At 34.9% G+C, this 18,768-nt stretch overlaps 6 protein-coding genes across 6 annotated transcripts; 4 read left to right on the top strand and 2 right to left on the bottom strand.

The window, feature by feature from the left end:
• The first annotated feature begins 844 nt into the window (after positions 1-844).
• On the top strand, positions 845-2,562 carry Tsp_02056 (transmembrane protein 106B). Its single transcript, XM_003377810.1, has 6 exons — positions 845-956; positions 1,020-1,083; positions 1,381-1,465; positions 1,508-1,546; positions 2,160-2,359; positions 2,421-2,562. The coding sequence occupies exons 1-6, from the start codon at positions 845-847 to the stop codon at positions 2,560-2,562; spliced, it is 642 nt and encodes a 213-aa protein (XP_003377858.1).
• A 353-nt stretch (positions 2,563-2,915) lies between these two features.
• Positions 2,916-5,765, top strand: Tsp_02057 (SAC domain-containing protein 3). Its single transcript, XM_003377809.1, has 7 exons — positions 2,916-3,083; positions 3,181-3,390; positions 3,474-3,817; positions 3,855-3,981; positions 4,059-4,530; positions 4,577-5,194; positions 5,257-5,765. The coding sequence occupies exons 1-7, from the start codon at positions 2,916-2,918 to the stop codon at positions 5,763-5,765; spliced, it is 2,448 nt and encodes an 815-aa protein (XP_003377857.1).
• Positions 5,766-6,856: 1,091 nt separating this feature from the next.
• Tsp_02058 (hypothetical protein) lies at positions 6,857-7,467 on the top strand. Its single transcript, XM_003377808.1, has 2 exons — positions 6,857-6,936; positions 7,131-7,467. Exons 1-2 carry the CDS (start codon positions 6,857-6,859, stop codon positions 7,465-7,467), a joined length of 417 nt encoding a protein of 138 aa, XP_003377856.1.
• A 964-nt stretch (positions 7,468-8,431) lies between these two features.
• Positions 8,432-9,543, bottom strand: Tsp_02059 (putative chromo' (CHRromatin Organization MOdifier) domain protein). Its single transcript, XM_003377807.1, has 4 exons — positions 9,424-9,543; positions 8,922-8,983; positions 8,655-8,705; positions 8,432-8,549 (listed from the first exon to the last, which is right to left on the bottom strand). The coding sequence occupies exons 1-4, from the start codon at positions 9,541-9,543 to the stop codon at positions 8,432-8,434; spliced, it is 351 nt and encodes a 116-aa protein (XP_003377855.1).
• A 1,688-nt stretch (positions 9,544-11,231) lies between these two features.
• Positions 11,232-14,372, top strand: Tsp_02060 (hypothetical protein). Its single transcript, XM_003377806.1, has 17 exons — positions 11,232-11,291; positions 11,640-11,719; positions 11,783-11,854; positions 11,947-12,133; positions 12,192-12,341; positions 12,401-12,579; positions 12,637-12,777; positions 12,849-12,987; positions 13,049-13,177; positions 13,243-13,386; positions 13,469-13,533; positions 13,607-13,725; positions 13,782-13,826; positions 13,921-14,016; positions 14,073-14,109; positions 14,206-14,246; positions 14,329-14,372. The coding sequence occupies exons 1-17, from the start codon at positions 11,232-11,234 to the stop codon at positions 14,370-14,372; spliced, it is 1,728 nt and encodes a 575-aa protein (XP_003377854.1).
• A 501-nt stretch (positions 14,373-14,873) lies between these two features.
• On the bottom strand, positions 14,874-18,768 carry Tsp_02061 (hypothetical protein). Its single transcript, XM_003377805.1, has 5 exons — positions 18,472-18,768; positions 16,708-18,291; positions 16,407-16,654; positions 15,898-16,316; positions 14,874-15,331 (listed from the first exon to the last, which is right to left on the bottom strand). Exons 1-5 carry the CDS (start codon positions 18,766-18,768, stop codon positions 14,874-14,876), a joined length of 3,006 nt encoding a protein of 1,001 aa, XP_003377853.1.

The raw sequence follows: 18,768 nt of genomic DNA, 5'->3' as shown, positions 1-18,768 counted from the left end.
ATACTGCATTGTAAGTAATGTTTGGATAAACGAGACCATTTCGGGTTAAGGTCGTTTATTGTTGTCGTAGTAGAGCGAAGTATATTCGCACATTTTATCAACTAATTGTTCAACTGCTGTGCTGCAAACAAGCTGCAATTATAATTATTGTTTTAATAAATAAATACTGGCAATGTAAATAAGGAAAGCTTAATTGTTATGTCGTCAATTTGACGTGTTTGTCACGACTTGAATGAAGCCCATCCAGTATTTTAGCAAACATTGAAATCCTGTTATCTCAAATAATAGTAATTAATTTAAAAATAAACTATAAAAACCGCACTTAAATTTAACGCAATGTTTGTTTAGTATTTGTTTAGAAATTTATTGTTTTAGATTTTCTTACTTGAGTTTTATTTTTACTTTCATTACCAAGCATACTGTGACTACATATGTATGTATTTTTAACTATTTTGTTTGTCAAAGTATTTTACGTTAAATGAAAATGTAAAGTAGGTGATCGTTTCAATTTGTTATTGTCACGTTAAATAAGAAATTTGAAATAAATTTTTAATTCTGATTGAATTGTTTTGTTTTTTCCATAAAACGAAAACATTTAAATTTTTGGAAAAATGTTTTTTTTATTTTTTGAAAATTTATACTTGATGTTCAGTATTGAATAAACTACTGTCTGATGACTGACTTACATAATTGAAGCAGACTTGTTTTAAGGTAGCAATACAATTAAATGTCGGTTATATTTACTGTTGTTGTAAATTGCGGATGAAAACATACCTGTTTTTTTTATTTTTAAATTAGCAATGTGCGATATAGAAATTCTGAAATCAGATTGGTGATTTGAAAGATGCAAACAATAGTAGTTGATCAAAAATCACCAATAGCTGCCATTTCTGGCTCTGAATCGATGAACTGCATAGTATGTGCATCGTGTTCAGGAAAGGGATATATTCCAAGAGGTGAGTGAGTATGACAAGCTCTGTGGTTGTTTCATTTTATTTCGATGAAAATTTGAACTGCAGATCGAGAGGATGAACTGGTGGCTCTGATACCATTTAGTGACAAACGTTTGAAACCTTCGAAAACGTATGTATTTATTTCCGTTTTATAGTGTTTTTATTTGAGAAAAGCTGTTGACTTGCTTAACTCATCTTTGTTGTTACTTGCTTTTCGATTATTATTTAGACAGATATTCTGTGCTTTTTTAAAAATCAGCCATATGAATTATTCTGTAAACTGAGTTTTGCTTATTTACTGATTTTTGAATATCATTTGATTGACAGTATTTATAATAAAGAATATTTTTTTTATAAATAATTGTCGTTGATTAATTATTATAAGTGCAGGAAAAGCAACTGTTGCGTTAAATTTTAATAATTTTAGTTGGATGTGGGTTATTTCTTCAATTTTGATTTGTTTGTTACTTTCTGGGCTGGCGTTGTACTTCTTGCTTCCAAGGACGATCAATGTATTTTCAAATAGTTTGGCAGTTACAGAAGTATTTTTGCAGTCCTATGAACCTGGAAAAACGATGAAAGTGAACTTTATGGTAAGATGGAATAGAATAGAATAGAATATCATTTTCTTTTAGTACAAATTTAGCGAACAATCAGTCATTATGGAAGCTTATCTGAAGTTTTTTATCTTATAAAAGTATAACAAATTTCAAACTTGAAATTGAAGAAGGAGATGTTGAAGTTTGATTCGTGAATTTCTGTTGCAAACTAGTCTTAACAATTACTTGATGCTCTTCAAAAAGACGCATTATAATTAAATTTACGCCAATTTTGTTCCAATTATAATTTTGTTGTTATGTTAAAGTTTTATTTTGTAACATTTTCTACAGAATGAAACCAGTTTATTAGAACTTTTCATACTTTGTATTTGAGTTGTAATTATCCTGCATATTCAAATGTAAAATGTACTGAAAATTCACTAGTAATTGCTTCAGCAGCAAGCGTGTAAAATTCAAAGCAAAATGATTTTTTTGAAAAAAAAATATTTTGCTCCAAATAAGAACAAATTAATTATTAAATTGTTTCTCAGTAATAATGTTTTTATTTTGAAAAACAAGAAATAAATATCTGTGTATAAAAAATGTATTATATTTGTTTGTATAAATGATCATATTTGAAAATTTTTTTTCTGTTGTTTTAATTTAGACATTTGTTAACGTGTCGAATGAAAATTTTTACGATATTGAAGTGACAAATGCATCGAGTAAAGTGTCGAAAATGGTTTTCCCAAGCCGTAGTGAAGTTATTGGATACGGGTTTAACAAGTCGACTGTTGTTGTACCGAAATTGTCAAGCTTTTATCCGATCGGATTGAACGTGACAGTCACATTATCAGATTGGGCATTGTATGTTTTATTTAATTTTATTTTATTTTATTTTTGGTGTGTTTATAGTATTTATTTTTAGAGCTATGTGCGAACTTTCTTATGGATACATTCGCCTGTATTTTCAGTTTACATTAACATTTTCTTATCTACTTCATCATCGTGAGCAGAATACTTTGGAAACATCTCAGCTAGTTTGTTGCAACCAACGTGGCGAATGTTAATGAATATATTTGCTTTTTTTAAAAATTATTATAAAATAATTGATTTCAAAGAATGTTCATCGTAAAATATTTCACCTACACACACCAGTAAGTGTGTGTAAGAGGGTGTGATGTTTTAGATCTCCGGTTTGTTGTTGTACGTTATGTGATTAGTGATTGTTAGGTTTCATTGAGGTTTTGTGATCGAGTGAAAATTTGATTGATAATATTATTAAATGTTTCAATTCGTGGATTATTTGATTTTCAGCGTATGTATATATGAATTGGGAAAAGTGATGTTTCTCTTCATTTGCAATATCTTGTGTGAATGAGGTTCGTAGTTGCAAAATTGAAATGTAATTTTTTTTGCAAAGATGCCTTGTTCGATTCCATTTCAAAAAGTGCTCATCTATGAAACTCCTTCCCGTTTCTATTTGACTGGAGCGCATTACGGTGATGATTCGTATCATCTGTTGAAAGTGGAAAAAGCAGAAACGCTAACACTAATCGAAGATGGACACTCCTATTCGCAGCAAGAATTGGTAATAATAATAATAATAATTATTATTATTATTGTATGCAATTTGTGGAAGGATGATATTTTTTCTTTGAAACAAAATGCTGTTTTTAATTTTGAAGAATGAAATTTTGACTTGCGTGGATGAATGTACCGTGAAGAGAAATTGTCAAAAAAATGGCGATCCAGGTGAAGAGGGAAATTCATTGGAAAATCGCACCCTGAGTTGTTATGGCATTGCTGGTTTCGCGCGTTTTTTGAACGGCTACTACATGCTGGTAGTGAGCAAAGCGATACCGTTGGTCGAGATTGGTTTTCATACAATATTCAAAGTTGAAGAGACTGCAATGCTGGCGTTGTTCGACGAAAACAGCAGATCAATGGAAGAATTGAAATATTGTAAAATTTTCCAAAGTATCCTGTTGTCGACCAGCTTCTACTTTTGCTACACTTACGATTTGAGTCGCACGTTGCAAAGCAACGCGACCGAGCCGACCAAGCACTGGCACGATCGCTTCGTCTGGAACAGCTATTTGATGAAGCCGATGGTCGAAGCCGGCGTCAAAGCCGAATGGCTTTTGCCTCTGGTGCACGGTTTCGTGGGCCATTTTCCGATCAACTTGCCGTCCTGTTGTTTGAGGTTGGTGTTGATTGCCAGACGGTCGAAAAAATTCGCCGGCACCCGATTCCTCAAACGTGGGGCCAGTTACGACGGGGACGTGGCCAACGAAGTGGAGACCGAACAAATTTTGTACAACCGTTCGGTGATGGATTTCAAATTGGGCAGCTTTTCCAGCTTCGTTCAACTGAGAGGTTCTGTCCCGTTGATCTGGTCTCAGGATATTACCAAAGTGGTCGGCAAACCGCCCATACAAATCGACCTGGCTGATCCGTTCGCCTGTATTGCTGGCAATCATTTCAGGGTAATTTCAGTAGTGTTTGGATTGATTTTTCTTCTCATTTTCCGAATAATTTGCATATCTCTATGCTTTGTGTGTAGAATTTGTTGGCCAGATACGGTGGACCGATTGTTGTGATCAATTTGGTGAAACGTCGGGAAAAACGTCGTCATGAGAGCATCTTGCACGAAGAGTTGCAGGCGTCGATCAATTATTTGAATCAATTTTTGACTCCATCCAAAGCGATACTTTATTTGACCTTCGACATGGCCAGATGTCACAAAGTGGCCGACTCGATGGCCAAATTGGAAGAGATCAGCTATTTGGTGTTGCTGTTGTGCGGTTGGTTTCAGTCGTTCTGCATGCCTTTCTGTTGTCGGCTTCGTTGTGCGGATTTTGTCAAACCCGAAGAGCATCACACCTCTTCGGATGGGACATTTCTGTTCCAGTCCGGAATCCCACGAACAAACTGCGTCGACTGTTTGGACAGAACCAACGTGGCTCAATTTGTAACTGGAAAAGTCGCTTTCGCTTATCAACTGTATTCAATGGGTAAAGATGGCTTTTCGATCCGTATATTTTGATTTGTCAGTTGTTGTTTAAAAAAATAAAATTTAAGGTATTCTCAGTGAACCGTATTTGAGTATGGATCATGAATTTTGTCGTCTGCTTGAGACGCTTTACGATGAACACGGCGACGCGTTGGCCATGCAGTACGCCGGTTCGCAGTTGGTTCACAGCATCAAAACGTACAAAAAGACGGCAAATTTGCAAGAACGCAGTCGGGATGTTATACAAACACTGTCCCGTTATTATAGCAATAATTTTGTCGACTTTGACAAGCAGAACGCGATCAATTTGTTCTTGGGCGTTGTAGTCCCTTGTACTGGGAAAACGTTGCTCTTGCCCAAAGAATTGACCACTTGCGTTCGCGAAAAGCCGACGTTCACCTGCTGCGTGGATTATTGCTCCTTTTTCAGTGATCTTGAAAATCACTTATCATACGGTCATTTGCCAATTGGCGAACTGCCACCGTGGCAGCAGCGGTTGGTGGTCGATTATTTTTACAAAGTGGAAGAGTTGACCGATTTCAGCGAACTGCTTGCATTGCCGAGTCGATGGATTTCGACCGTCGCCAACACGACGGAAAATACGATCGCTTCGGCGTCGATGGTTCAGTGGTTCAAAAATCGTCGCACCGGCAAAAGCAGGGCTGAACGGGTGGAAAATTTTTCAAGTAAATTTTCTGTTTGTTTTTTTTTCTGATTTTTGTGCCCATTCATCATATGCAATTTTAAGAAAACACGGAACAAGATGGTGAAGATGAATCCAGCAGCGATGAAGAAGGTGCCAAAAGTGACGTTGAAGTTATCTATTCGGCAGATTGGAAAGATGCGATGATGAAATATGAAAATTCGAACCTAGACAAAGGGATATTACAGTGTAAATTCTCCCCTTACAAACTTGCATCCTGTCGCGATTGTTACGGCTTTGAATTGCACTCGTTGAGTCGGGATGATTTATCAAAGTGCCAACAATATGTGGACATATACTTGTTCACTAAACCGGCGGAAGCGGAGAGAAAACTCAGCGCACCGTTTCGTCTGACAAAATCCGCCTCCAATTTCCACTACATCCCAACTCCGTTGGCCAACTATGACAACTGTGGTTCAGCTTACGAAGTTACTGTGCCTGTACTGTTGGAAAAATCCCTCTCTGTTTATGAACAGGTCTTCGATCCGTCCAGTTGGATGAATTCCGGCAACAATGTGAAATATTTGAAAGCGGACTTATTTAGAAATTATTGATAATTATTGTTGATAAGTTGCAATAAATAAATTCTAGATGTAAAGAATTTTATGGTAGTAATAGCATTATTAATAATAATGTCATGTGATGTCACGACGTCTGAATGCAGAATCAACACAGATGCTCTTTTGAAGAAAATAAATGAAACATCTTTCATTTTATTTAATAATTGAAAAAATTTTTTTTTAATTACTAGTATTTCATTTTATGAAGTTTTTTGTCATCGATCGAAATAATTAGTTTTAATTTTCTGTTGGCCAAATTATTTAAATTTACAACTTCAAAGCAACAAATATATTCCAAGCTATGAAGACATAGTATTTTAAAATGTCAATAATCAGTTTTGATCAGATGTTGCACCATTATGATGCATAATAATTTGTAAATAGTTATGCATATTCATGTTAACTGTTAGATTTTATTCTGGTTGACCACAAAAGGTAGGTCTTTGTAATAAGCAAGGAAATTCATGCATTTCCTGTATGTTATTCCTGAATTTAATCGTGCATATGCATGCACTTTGAGCACATATATCTATCTGTTTATTAATTGTTGTAAAGCTTAATTCATATCAATGTGTTCCTTTAAACGAATTTTTTAAATTGGTGCTTTTACATTCATAAATCTTAAAGAAATGAGCAAAGAGACTTTCCGCAAATTTGCTGTTTTTTAGCATTTTGAATTACTCTGGCATTTTGTTTGATTATAAAAAACAAGAAGCACCATCATTAATTATTATGATCGTAAGTAAATAGAAGGAACATCAACAAAATATTTGAAAAATTGAAACCTTGTTTTTTGGTAATATTCAAATTGAGTTGCAAAAGAAAACACATTAATAAAAATTGTAATTTCATGAAGATGGAATTTGTTCATGTTTCAAATATTAACTTTTCTTTTCAATTTTTTCACATAACAAGTGTAAGTATAATTTTTTACACTTTACACCAGTTTGAAGCGCATAAGAATAAGCTTACTGTACTTTAAAACTACTGTTTAAACATAGTGAGCAAAATTTTAAAGTAAAAATGCTTTAAACAATTTTTCCCTTATATAAACTCTTTCATTCGAGCAAACATCAGTGTCAAGGATGGATTTTCCTATGGAAGGTGCCATTTATACTTGTCTCGCGGTAATCATCTGCTGGTTCATGTTCTGCCTCTTCCGCAGGTGAATTTTTTCATTCTGATAATTAAATACTTTCAATCACGAAGTGTTAATTATTTAAGTAATGATTTATTATTTGAATAAATTATGTAATAATCTTTTAAATGAATTTGTATCAGCTTCTTACTACTACTATTAATTGTGCATAATTTTTCAAACATCATGTAAAAACAGTAAAGAAAAAAACTTTATTTTAGAATTAGAACTAGAAGTAAGGATGTCGAGAATGATTTGAAGGAACCTGAGACAGATGTAGTGTCAGAGAATTCTCAGATCGAACAGAGTGAAAATGTATTAAATGAGGAATTGGACAGACGTGGAAAGAAAAAACAAAGATCGAAGCGGTTTGCACTGTTGATTCCCATTGTATTAAAAAGACCAAGATCAGAATTTGATGCAGAATATACATTTGTAATAAAATATCGAATCAACGAAAGAGGAATAGTTGTGTATCGACCAAAAGTGAAGAAAATTGTGAATGCCCCAGATGGAGCAGTGAATGCCGTACGATTATCCGCAATAAAAGATGAATGATTCATTTCCTTTTTTACTACTCATTCGATTACGTAAAAGTAATCGAAACTTATGTTGACAAATTTCATTTTACTATTTTAGCATTCATATGTAAAACATTCCTTCAATTATAAATTATAATGTTCTTTTTTTAAATATCATATTCATCTGCACGTTGCACTTTTTTAAATAAAATTATTGTTAAAAGCAATGTTTTTTTCCCAAATGTTAATCATCGATAGTGAACAATAAATTGCAATATATCCTAAAATTAAAGTGATTTTCAATACTGTTTTCTTCTATTTTTATATTATGTTTATGAATAAATGATTTTAAAACAATTTTTATATTAATTGCTTTCAGTCCAATGTTCTCATTCATTTCACTTTAAGCACATACACATATATTTGTTTATTAATTTTTGTAGTACTTAATTCATATCAATGTATTCCTCCTAACGAGTTCTACAGATTACTGTATTTCCAATATCTTAAAGCAGTGAGCAGAGAGCATCATCATTAATCATGATATTGGTAAAAAGAGGGAACACCAACAAAATTGTATTTGGTTTGGTATTCGTCTTTTTCTTAGCACGCTTCATCTGCATGCATTGGAATTTGAATGTTCATCCAAATGGGAACATTAGAAACTTCCCTGGTCAAAACTATTTTCGCACATATACTTTGATTTACAATGGTTTCTGTCGAAAACTTTGAAATTTTGCCAAACTGCTCACCTATGTTTGGGTGATGCTTTCTAAAATGTTTGTGAATCATTTTGCAAAGTGGTGGCTATGATTGTAAATTGCTGCAAATTGACATGCAATTAAAAAATGAAAAATTTCCCGAAACTAAGTTACGTCAATTTTTCAATTCTACATAAACAAATTTGATGAATTTCTAAATGAAAATGTTGCTGCTAATTGTTTAATATCATATACCTGAAATTCATATGCAAATAAATATATTGTAAGAAATGATGAAATTCATATTTGTGCTATGGTATTATCATTATCCTTTACTACACAAGTCAAAATAAGCAATATCACAGAGTTGGATGTTATTGGAAATGTAATATTTTGTTGCATTTTCACATATACGCATCTGAAACATTAAAACTATTATACAATTTTGACTTACACACAAACAAAAAATCTTGGATAAAAATTAGTTTCACAAAAATTCATATTTTGTTGCAATATTTTTAACAAGTTTGTTGAACTTGCTTCAGCAGTTATTTTTATTTGGTAGCGATAGATTCTTCAGTAATAAATTTACTTGAATAAAAAATTCAAAAATATTTTTTGTGTAAATTGTAAAAGAATTGCTTCAAGATCCAAACTGAACTGAAAAAAGTATTTCATAAAATCTGTCAACAGGTAGGCTGTTTTGCTGATATAAATGAAAGAAAGAAAATGAATTCATGAAACGAGAAAACGATCTTAATAATCTGTATTGAGAATTTGCCTGAAAAACAGATAATGCGACGTTAGCTGATTCGAAACATGGCATCCGCCAAGAAGATATGTAAGCAGATGCTGATAGATAAATCAATATATGAAAATGATAGAAACAGAGAAGAAAAGAAATCTTAGAATTCATTTGTCAGATAAATTTTGGATTTTGTTCCTTCTTGTTCACCAGTAACATAAATTACTTGCAGATGTAATGTGGTGATGAGTCTTTCATCTGAGCACTGAGAGCAATCTGTGTAAGGCAAAAAATATGGGGCACATTACCTGCTATTAATGGTCAAGTAATGTAGGAATAACAAGGCTCCAAGGCCTTAATTTTCACACAAATCTTGAAATCAGTGTAGTCTTCGCTCAACAACAGGACTCGACAGTGTACCAAGATCTACAGACTGCCTGTTGCAGCGTTTTAAATTTATAAACAGCTAAGTATAATGTATACAAATCGAAGATAAAGCTTCATAAAACTGTCAAGATTCACAGATTCCTAACCAGTTTAAAAGAACAAAGTCCGGAATAGACATTCTGCTCCACCAAACTGCAGGAATTTGCATCTTGCAGTTTTCTACGCTTGATAACATTAGACTGCTAGCAACCAGCATAATTTGCTGCACGGACGGTTCCATTCAAGATTATACCTCATTGGTATCAACAGCTTTCACAGCTAAGTTAGGACTTTATGAAAGAATTATATAGTCGTCATGTGTACAATTACTCATTGCTGTCTTTTTTTAGTAGATCAAACTGTTCCGTCTTCTCATTTGTAATATTCAAGAAGGTGACCTACCAGTCAACGGATCCATGTCTGCTTGAATCAACACCATGTCTCCCATGTTTGAATGTTCGTATCGAAGTATCCATTTATACTTAGATTCACAAAATTAACGTTGCAATCCACTCGACAATGTTTCAAGAAGTTGGCAAATGTCTTCTGTGGATAATTCCCCCGATTTAATAGCCCATCTTTCATGCTCCAACTGATCTGCTTCCTTTGTTCTATTCTGGAAAACAGATACGCATTCGAATCAACTGTTTCCTATACAGAAAACTTTGCTCCACGGGGATACTATTGTTAAGATGAAATTGGCCAGTTTCATTAATCTCTGAACTCTTTCATAAGTTTTTGAACTTCACCTTCAAACAAAATTTCGAACAGTCTTCTCACGATGCTTTAGTACCACCACAGTATACGAAGAATAAACATATAATTTCAAACGTTACTTTTTCAAATATACACGCGCGTGAAGCCTTCTACTTGACACTTATTATTTGGCATTACTGGAAATTTCGTGTTTACTGACTGACGAGACGCTAAAGTGCAATAATTTAGCTGTTTTTCCAGATCCTCAATTTGAAAATTCTCGGGAAAGTTTCCCAATTCTTACCTGATCGTGTAGAAGAGTAAAATCGGTTTCAACCGAGGTGCCAATGATGAGTCAGCTTAAAAACTTCATTTCTCATCGGTTGCGAGTGCTGTTCGGAAACTTTGGCTTGATAATTTCTCTGACAATCGCAATTGTTGGAAACATTTCGTGCATACAGATGTTAACCTTACTAACTGCGGTGTGAGTTGACAAGTTTCGACAAATCATTTTGGCTTGACTTACATCCAGACGTCCGAAACGAATGCACAGAATTTCGAGAGCTGTTTAATATTTTCTGTCTGACCAGAAACGCTTTAACCGCATCACAAGCTGCCTCGATTACTGCTCTCTGTTTCCTCTTCAAGATCACAAATATAAGTGCAAGTTTTCTTCAATTTCTTCATAGCATTCGTACGTTTATGACATTGGACTTATTGCACAACTGACGAATGTCCTGTATCAAATTTACTGAATAAATTTCTTCCTCAAGTTTTCAATCACCATCCATTAAGCAACTGCTGGTTTGATATCGTTGCGTTCAGAAACAATGATTTATATCTTTTCAACTGTGCAATCGGTGACAAACAGTATTTCTATGAATATTTCATTCACTACATACTAATCAACAAACTGAAACAGCAAACATGAAAAAGTCACAGCAAGCAACGCTCGATTGTACGTCGACTTCTGAAAAAATACGCATCCACATCGTAACAATAAACTACTACGTCATTATTGCTGCGCAGGTTCGATTTATCAAAAAATATTCAACATTATTTAAAAATGCATTCCACTGACACTCCCAGTGTAAAAAATTAATAAAACAAATATTAGAAATGCTTTATTTTTGTTTTGAATAGAATCTGATAAAATGCTACCTTTATGCTTTTGGCATGTTTAAATGTACTGTAACTTGTTTCTAGTGTTCGGAAAATTTATTCTTTTTAAGCATGTTTTGGCAATCGAATTTGGCACCAGAAACAGATTTGAACGAACTTCTTAAACGTGATGTATGTAAACATTTTTTTACAGTTTTTCTATAATCAAGGTTGTGTAAATTGTTTTATAAATGTTATTTTTCACGTATTCGCATTTAATATTTTTGTATTAATTTTTTAAATTTTATTATGGGAAATAGCAATAGTAATAATAATAATAATAATAATAAGATTACTGTTCCAGTTTCACTGAAATGTGTTAGTTGAAAGATGATATGTTAATTTTTGCATTGTACCAGGTTTAATTTCGTGTTCATTTATTCATTACTAGTATATAATTTATTTTGTATATATGCATGTGTCTATATGGAAAATTATGCGTATATATATATGGGTGTGTGAAGACGATTTTTGTTTTAGAATGTGGATATTTGGGACATTTTGGCTCATCCCAATGCTGTGCAACATGCTCACTTTATGCCTGATGAACTTTTCGACTAGTAAGTGGAAAATGACTCTTTTTCATTTTAAATTTATTCCACACTATTGTAATCATGTTGCAGTTTTTCAAATCAAATTCGTGCCGAGAAATTGGTGAAAGCATGCGTTTCCATACCACCTAACAATCGATTCCGGTAGGCATTATTATAATATATATTTATTTAAACTGTGAAAATTCTTTTTAAAATGAAATTTAGAAAAAACATTTTGTTTTTTTGTTGTTTAGACTTTGTCGAGTAGCTGCCGACATATTGACCACACCTACGTGTAAAGTGGCAGAAATTGTTTTAAAAAATTCACACTGCCTGAAAGTGATTACAACTTTTTTGAAAGATTCCGTTTCTCCAAATTCATTTCTTGTCGCTCAAGCGACTCGTGTTTTACTATATTTGGCAACTTACAGAAATATTGAAGTAAAGTATTTATTCAAAAAAAATAATTATTATTATTATTATGAATTTTCTTTTTCAGCTCTGTTCACGATTGAAAATGATTTCGGCAATTTGCTCGTCAAGTTTTTCACAATTGGAATATTTTCCCGTTGCAGATATGATAGCAACGATCATTATTGATTTTGGAATTGAATGCAAAGATAAAGGTGTAGCTGATGAAATGTTTCAAGTAAAGAATAAATATTTAAATATACTTTATAATATTTTTTGAATATTTCCCTTCCATAGTGGTTTGAAGAAGAAGATTATATTGGTGCAATTCTTTCTTTATTCAAAGTTACCGCTTCAGAATTGTTGCTGCAAAATATTACATTTTTCTTTGGAAAAATATATGCTGCCATTGAAAATTGCGTTGCCGTTCTGGAAAGCGATTACGTAACTAACCGTTTGATTGAATACTTGATAAGGTGAAATTTTGTTCATAATTTTTTTCCTTTTGTTTTTTCAAAACAATTGTATTATAGTGCCCCGTTTGCGCAGCACATCATGGATAGAATAGTACAACTGGAGCCGACGTGCTTTGATCATGATGTATCGAAAATATGTTTCTTAAATGCTTGTAAAATTTTAATCTGTCTCGTGCAGGCGAATCAAAAAATTGGGAAGTAATTATTAATTTTCAGATGAATTGGTTTCTTTTTTTATTTTGCAAAAATATTTCTCTTTTTCATCACAGTATGTACATTTCTGCAAAGTTGCTCGGTGCTGCTGGTCCAATAGAAGCGCTTCATCCTTATTTAAATAACAACTGCGAGGAAATGATAGCTCGGAAAATATCCATCTTTATTAATATTTTATTCAGATCGCTTGAAAATGTTTGTATTGTACTGTAGTGTTTTTTTTGTATTTTATTTTATATTAATTTTGTATTTTTAGGCAAATGAGAAGAATCAGAATCGTGAAATGCAGTCAGTAGTATTGAAATTAATAGGCAGTCTGTTGTACAGTCATTCGTTGTTGGTTCATCATATGCTGAATAAAGGACGTCTAGTTGAAGCTTTGCTAGTATATATTTTTTATTTATCATATATTCTTGATATAATTGATAGAGTTTTTTCAAAATTTTCTAGAGTTTAATGGAAAACTACACGTTGGATTGGATGATCATGGTTAATGCTTGCCAATTGATGTCATGCATTGTATCTGAGAAGCCAATATGCAAAAACTTCTTCAAAACTCCAACGGCAACTACATTCTCGTTACTTTTGAAAAATGTAAGCTTCTTTGTTTCATTTTTTACATGTTCAAAAAAAGAATATTATACGATAATTTGTATTCTTGTATTCTTTACTTTAGCTGCTCAGCAATGATAAGCTGTTCCGTTTTATTGAACGACAAATTGAAAAAATTGATGAATACAAGTAAATAATACTTGCATACTTTTTTATTATTGTTGGAAATGTGTAATTAAAAAAAGAACAAATTTTCTTTTAGACAAAATTTCAAAATTCATTTTTCACCGTTGCAAAGTTTGCTATTGCTAGCGCACACGATTAATGAATTTTTCAAAGCAAATTATTCTGAACCGCTACGCGGAAGTGGAATCTTTTCAAGTAGACATTTATTGAAATTAAATTTATTAATAATAATAATGTTGCTTATTTTTCAGATTTATCCACTGTTTGCACCAGCGAATGGTTGCGCAATTTGGACAGTAAACTTTCCAATTATTGCAAATCCAGTGGTCTCTCGGCTTTGTTAAATGCTTTTTTGTTCTTGTTCTTTTAATATAATTAAATTTATTTTAGAATTTGATAGAGACAGTGTATTGGGAAATGTAGTGACAAGTTTATCAAATTTGGAAACTGGCGACTCAAGCGATGACTTTGATTTTACAGAATTTGGTATATATATATGTATGTATATGTTGTACAAAAATTGAAATGTTGCAATTTTTCAGATGCATTTCCTGAAGAGCCAGATACGAATAATGGAAAGTAAGAATTCTTTTTTTTGTTTTAATATTAGTGATAACAATGTGAAATGAAGTATTGTTAAATTTTTTTAATAAATTAATTTTTTCATAATTTCAGGAAATCAGACCCGTGGCCAAAAACTGTTCCATTTAAAATTGGTAACTATTTTGAAATATTGTCTGTTGCATGATTGGAGAAATTGTGATTGATGATTTTCATTTGCGTCTTTTCCCATTGTAGATCCGAACAATTCCAGCGATGACGACTGGACTGATTATTACTGACGACGCCTTTTTAATTCGTTAATTTACCACAAGTATATTTTTCAAAATACTTGTTGAAAAATTTCTGAGCGACGAAATAGTTTTTAATTAAAAATAACAGTTGGTTTGTATTTTTTATGCACGAATTTTATATTATTTTTTAATTGAATAAAAAAAATAAATTCATATGAAAGAAGAATTGCTTTTTTAATTGAACAAGAACCATGATATATATATATATATATATAAATGTATACATACATGTATGTATGTATTAACGTATGTATATAACAAAAGGCGTTGAGCACGTAATAAACAAGCTGTTTCTGCGATTCTAAAAGAACAATATATATATATATATAAAATGTACACGTATTTATGTCCGCCGTGTGTGTGTATGTATGTATGCATGTTTGTTTGTTTGTTGTAAATTTGAATAAATAAAATAATATACACCATAACATGAACATAAGAAACGGCAAGCGAGAAAGAAAGAGAGCGTGTAAAACAACAACGAGAATGTTACAAGTCATTTCTCGCACCTATTGGTTCGACAGTAACACGATAAAATTTGGAGCCGGTCGGTAGTTTGTATCGGTTGGATTCCTTTTTCGCCTGACAATGCTGCTTTCTTATAACTCGACCAAAATTCCACTTGCCTTGGTCAGAGGAGCCGTCTTTCGAAAGGTCCAAATTTTTTATTGAAGATTCGGTCAGTACGTGAATTGTGGTCGGCAAGCAGAACACGACGAACGATTCGATTTTCGGTTCGAAAACGACCAATACAATATCTCCAGGCTCGATATTGACGACGGATATTTTACAATCGAGCTTGGTCTGCGTTGAACGGTCGACTTTTTCGGCGCCAATCCTCTGCGGCTGCACTTCACAACTCACGTGACTGAGAATAAATTCCACACAACTGGAAACATCGTTGGCAACAACAGCACTGCTTTTGTCGCTCGAAGAGCTGTCCAATTCTAAATATACATGGGTAAAATTAGAAATTTTGAAAATGATGATTTTCAAGTTCAAATTTTACGATTACTGTAAACCGCCTGTGAGTGATTGTCGTCGAATGGGGTTGACAACAACGAGCCGTTGCCGTTAAACAGGCGAACAGACGACGAGAACGGAAACGATTCGAAAGAAGCAGCCAACGAATGTTCACTAATGCCAAATTGTTTCAATTTTTCAATAACTGATTTCAACTCGGTCGCTCTCTTTTCGTATGTTTCTTTCAAATAGTTCACCAAGTTGTGGGATTCTTTCAAAATCACATCCTCATCGTTGTCATTCTCCTCCACATCGCCATCATCAATTGGCAGTAGTAGTTCAGTTGATGAACAACATGCAGCCTTTCGATAGCTTAAATAATAATAATAATTAATAAGCCAATTTTACAACTGAAAATTGATAAATAAAACAGAACAGAATTTTTTGCATTACTTTCGCTGTTCAGTTTCGCAAACTCTGTCGACCGATTCCATCTGAAACAAAACAACATGTCAAACAGTAAATAAACATCCCCCATTGAACTTTAAACCGCATACTTGAACTTGACAGTGGAAATCGACAAGTGATGTTGTTTTGTTGGCACTTTTCATTTGGCTTATTCTAGTGTTGACAGTGTGATTTAAACTGCGCTCCAGGTTGGCTTTCAACAATTCCATCTGTTCGTTGCAAGAACGTCTGACAGATTGGAGCTCATCTGCCACATCGACTCTCAACGAGCGAAATTCCGCCTTCCAAGAGGACAGTGAATCTTTCAACAACAGTGCCGTCGAAGAGATGGACTGCAGACGTTGGTGCAAACTGACCGCATCCGAAGAGCAATTGTTGTTCAACTGTTCGTTGATGCGTTTCATGTCGAAGACGAGCTTACGATGAGCCAAACTACCCGGTGTACTGATGTCCAACGATCTGGTCAACGAAGAAGCTGAACCGACGACCTGGGGTAACATGCTGCAAAAAAAACAAAAAAAGAAGGAAGCTGAACTATCCAATATATTACGGGGAAAAATAAAAACACAATACTACTGGTAGAAATGATACTTTTCTTGTATTTCAGTCGGACAAGGACTGACTGAGATGAAATCTGGCGACAATGGATGGACTTTGTAATTGCGTTGTACGAACGCTTCGCATTCCGCCGTCATTTCACCACCAAGACCACCACCAGACAGCCGTTCGAAACTGTGGGCCGCCCGGGAACAACACATCGGATATGAGCCGACTCTGCTATTTTCACGAGTCCGTGGTACGACGGTAATTGGTGTAGATCGCGTTGGCAAGCATTCTTTCTGCAACAGAATAATTGGATTTGAAATTGTCCGAATAAATCAGTATAAAATACCTCCATTTCAATGGTGCTTTCTTCTTCTTTCATTTTCAACGATTCTTCACAAATTTCAATTTCACTAACCGACCTCAAATTCAACGAACTCGGCGTGCCGGACACGTTATCCATGCTGTGGAAAAACGACGGCGAATTCGTCGCCATTTTAAATGGTACTTCTTCGACCAGAGGTGTCCGACCAGCCGAAGGGACCATTTTACCGCCACTGCAGTCGGTTTTGTCCACGTCGGTGGAACCAAGACCGACTTTGTTGTGGCCAAGTTGTAAAAATGGCGCCAATTCCGGAGCCCCGGTGCGAATCTGTTCAATGTGCAAATCGTCTATGTTCGGCAAATAGGAGTCGACACTTTCGGGAGTGTCCATCGCGAAAGCGGGAAATGGCGAATCCAAGCAGGGGAACAGGGCGCGCAAAAAGTGTCGATCCAATTGCATAGCGATATTTTTTCGATGTTGAGTTTCTTCGGTGAACAGTTTTTTCGCTTTTTCCGAAACTTGCCCAGCCCAGTCGAGAAATTGATTTCTCAAAATTGTGCGACGTTTGATTTCCACAACCGACGACGCGTACAAAACAGGAGCCAATCGTAGCTGTTTCAACAGATCCAATCGTCGATGAAGCATGTACATTCGCTCCCTGTGAATGAAAACTTCCCTGTCGGTAGTTTGAATATATTCGTGCACTTCGTGCACCCAGTCCAGTCGACGTCTTATATTGTCCAACAGTTCAGCTTTGGCTTCGCTGAAACGTACGGCCGTATCGTGAGTAGCTTTCTGCTTCGACATCATCTCCGACAACGTATTGATAATACTACCGTAAACCCCTTCGAGTACGGACGCGTCGTTGCATATTCGCATCTGATCTTCACGCGAGCAGACAAATTCGCAGAACAAATTCACATCCGTCACGAGCTCTTTCATCTTTTCCACACAACCTTCCAATTGTTGGAATCTCAACGCGATACCTTTGATTTTTTTCATTTTCACATCATCTTCGCGAAAAACACAAACTTGCGCCCAATTGTCCAAACATTTCTGCACTGTCGGATTCAGAATAGAATCCAGGTCGGTTTGAATTTGTTCTTTCAAATTGTACAAGTTGATCTCCTCGTTCAAACTGTCGATCCAGCAGAACAACGTGGTCGGGGTTTTGGGAGCGAAACAAGCGGCCGGCTTTTCAACCGACATATCCAAATCGACCACCGCCCCCGGTGAACAGTGGGCCAATTTGGAATTGACCAACGGTTCGACTATTGGTACGCGTTTCATCGTTTCCAAAATGTCCGGCAATTTGGTCAACAGATCCCGGATGCCGGCTTCGCAGTTGGCCAGACGTTCACGTTTGCGTACCAGTCGTTGGATCCGCTTGCGGAACAAAGCCAACGTGTCGTCGAGATTCGCAACCACGGCGCACCAGCCCTGGTAGACGAGATGCTGTTCGTCGAACATGCGGAAGCAGGCGTTCGACAATTGGGCGAACATGTTCTTGATTCTTTTTGCCAAATTGATACAACAAGTCACGGCTTCACGGCTGCATCGCATCGTACGACCCAACCGTTGCAATTCATTATCCGCTTCGACTGCAATCTGCAAGAAAAAAAATAATTCAACAATTGAAAATTGCATTTCATTCTTGCAAAAATTTGCAAAATAAACAACAATTGCACAAGCTGTTGGTGCCCAATTGATGGAAATGATTCAAATGACATTTACCTACTTTTAAAAATAGCAATTGTGACAATAAATTGCAGTTTCTCCACAACTCACCTCGGCAATGCTTTCAAATTCTCTGTCGTTAAGCTGCTTGTCTTTGGCTATGTCATCTTTGGTTGTGATGCGGGAGACGACAAATATCGGATTCGACTCGGTTCCGGCGCTTGTATAGCTCGACAAATTCTTCTGCCCACAAAGGACAACTCCGCCGCTGAGGAGCAAAATCTGCTCACCGACCGGCACCGCAGTTTGCAAGGCGATTTGCTCTTGCAACACTTCAACACTTTTCGTCGCAAAGGATAAATCGAAATTGAGCAGTCGTCCAACATTGAGAAAAAATACGTTGATCAT

Source organism: Trichinella spiralis (assembly GCF_000181795.1).
Source record: "Trichinella spiralis strain ISS 195 chromosome Unknown Scfld4, whole genome shotgun sequence".
NCBI classification, from domain to species: Eukaryota; Metazoa; Nematoda; class Enoplea; order Trichinellida; family Trichinellidae; genus Trichinella; species Trichinella spiralis.
This window is presented reverse-complemented; position numbering and strand designations above follow the sequence as displayed.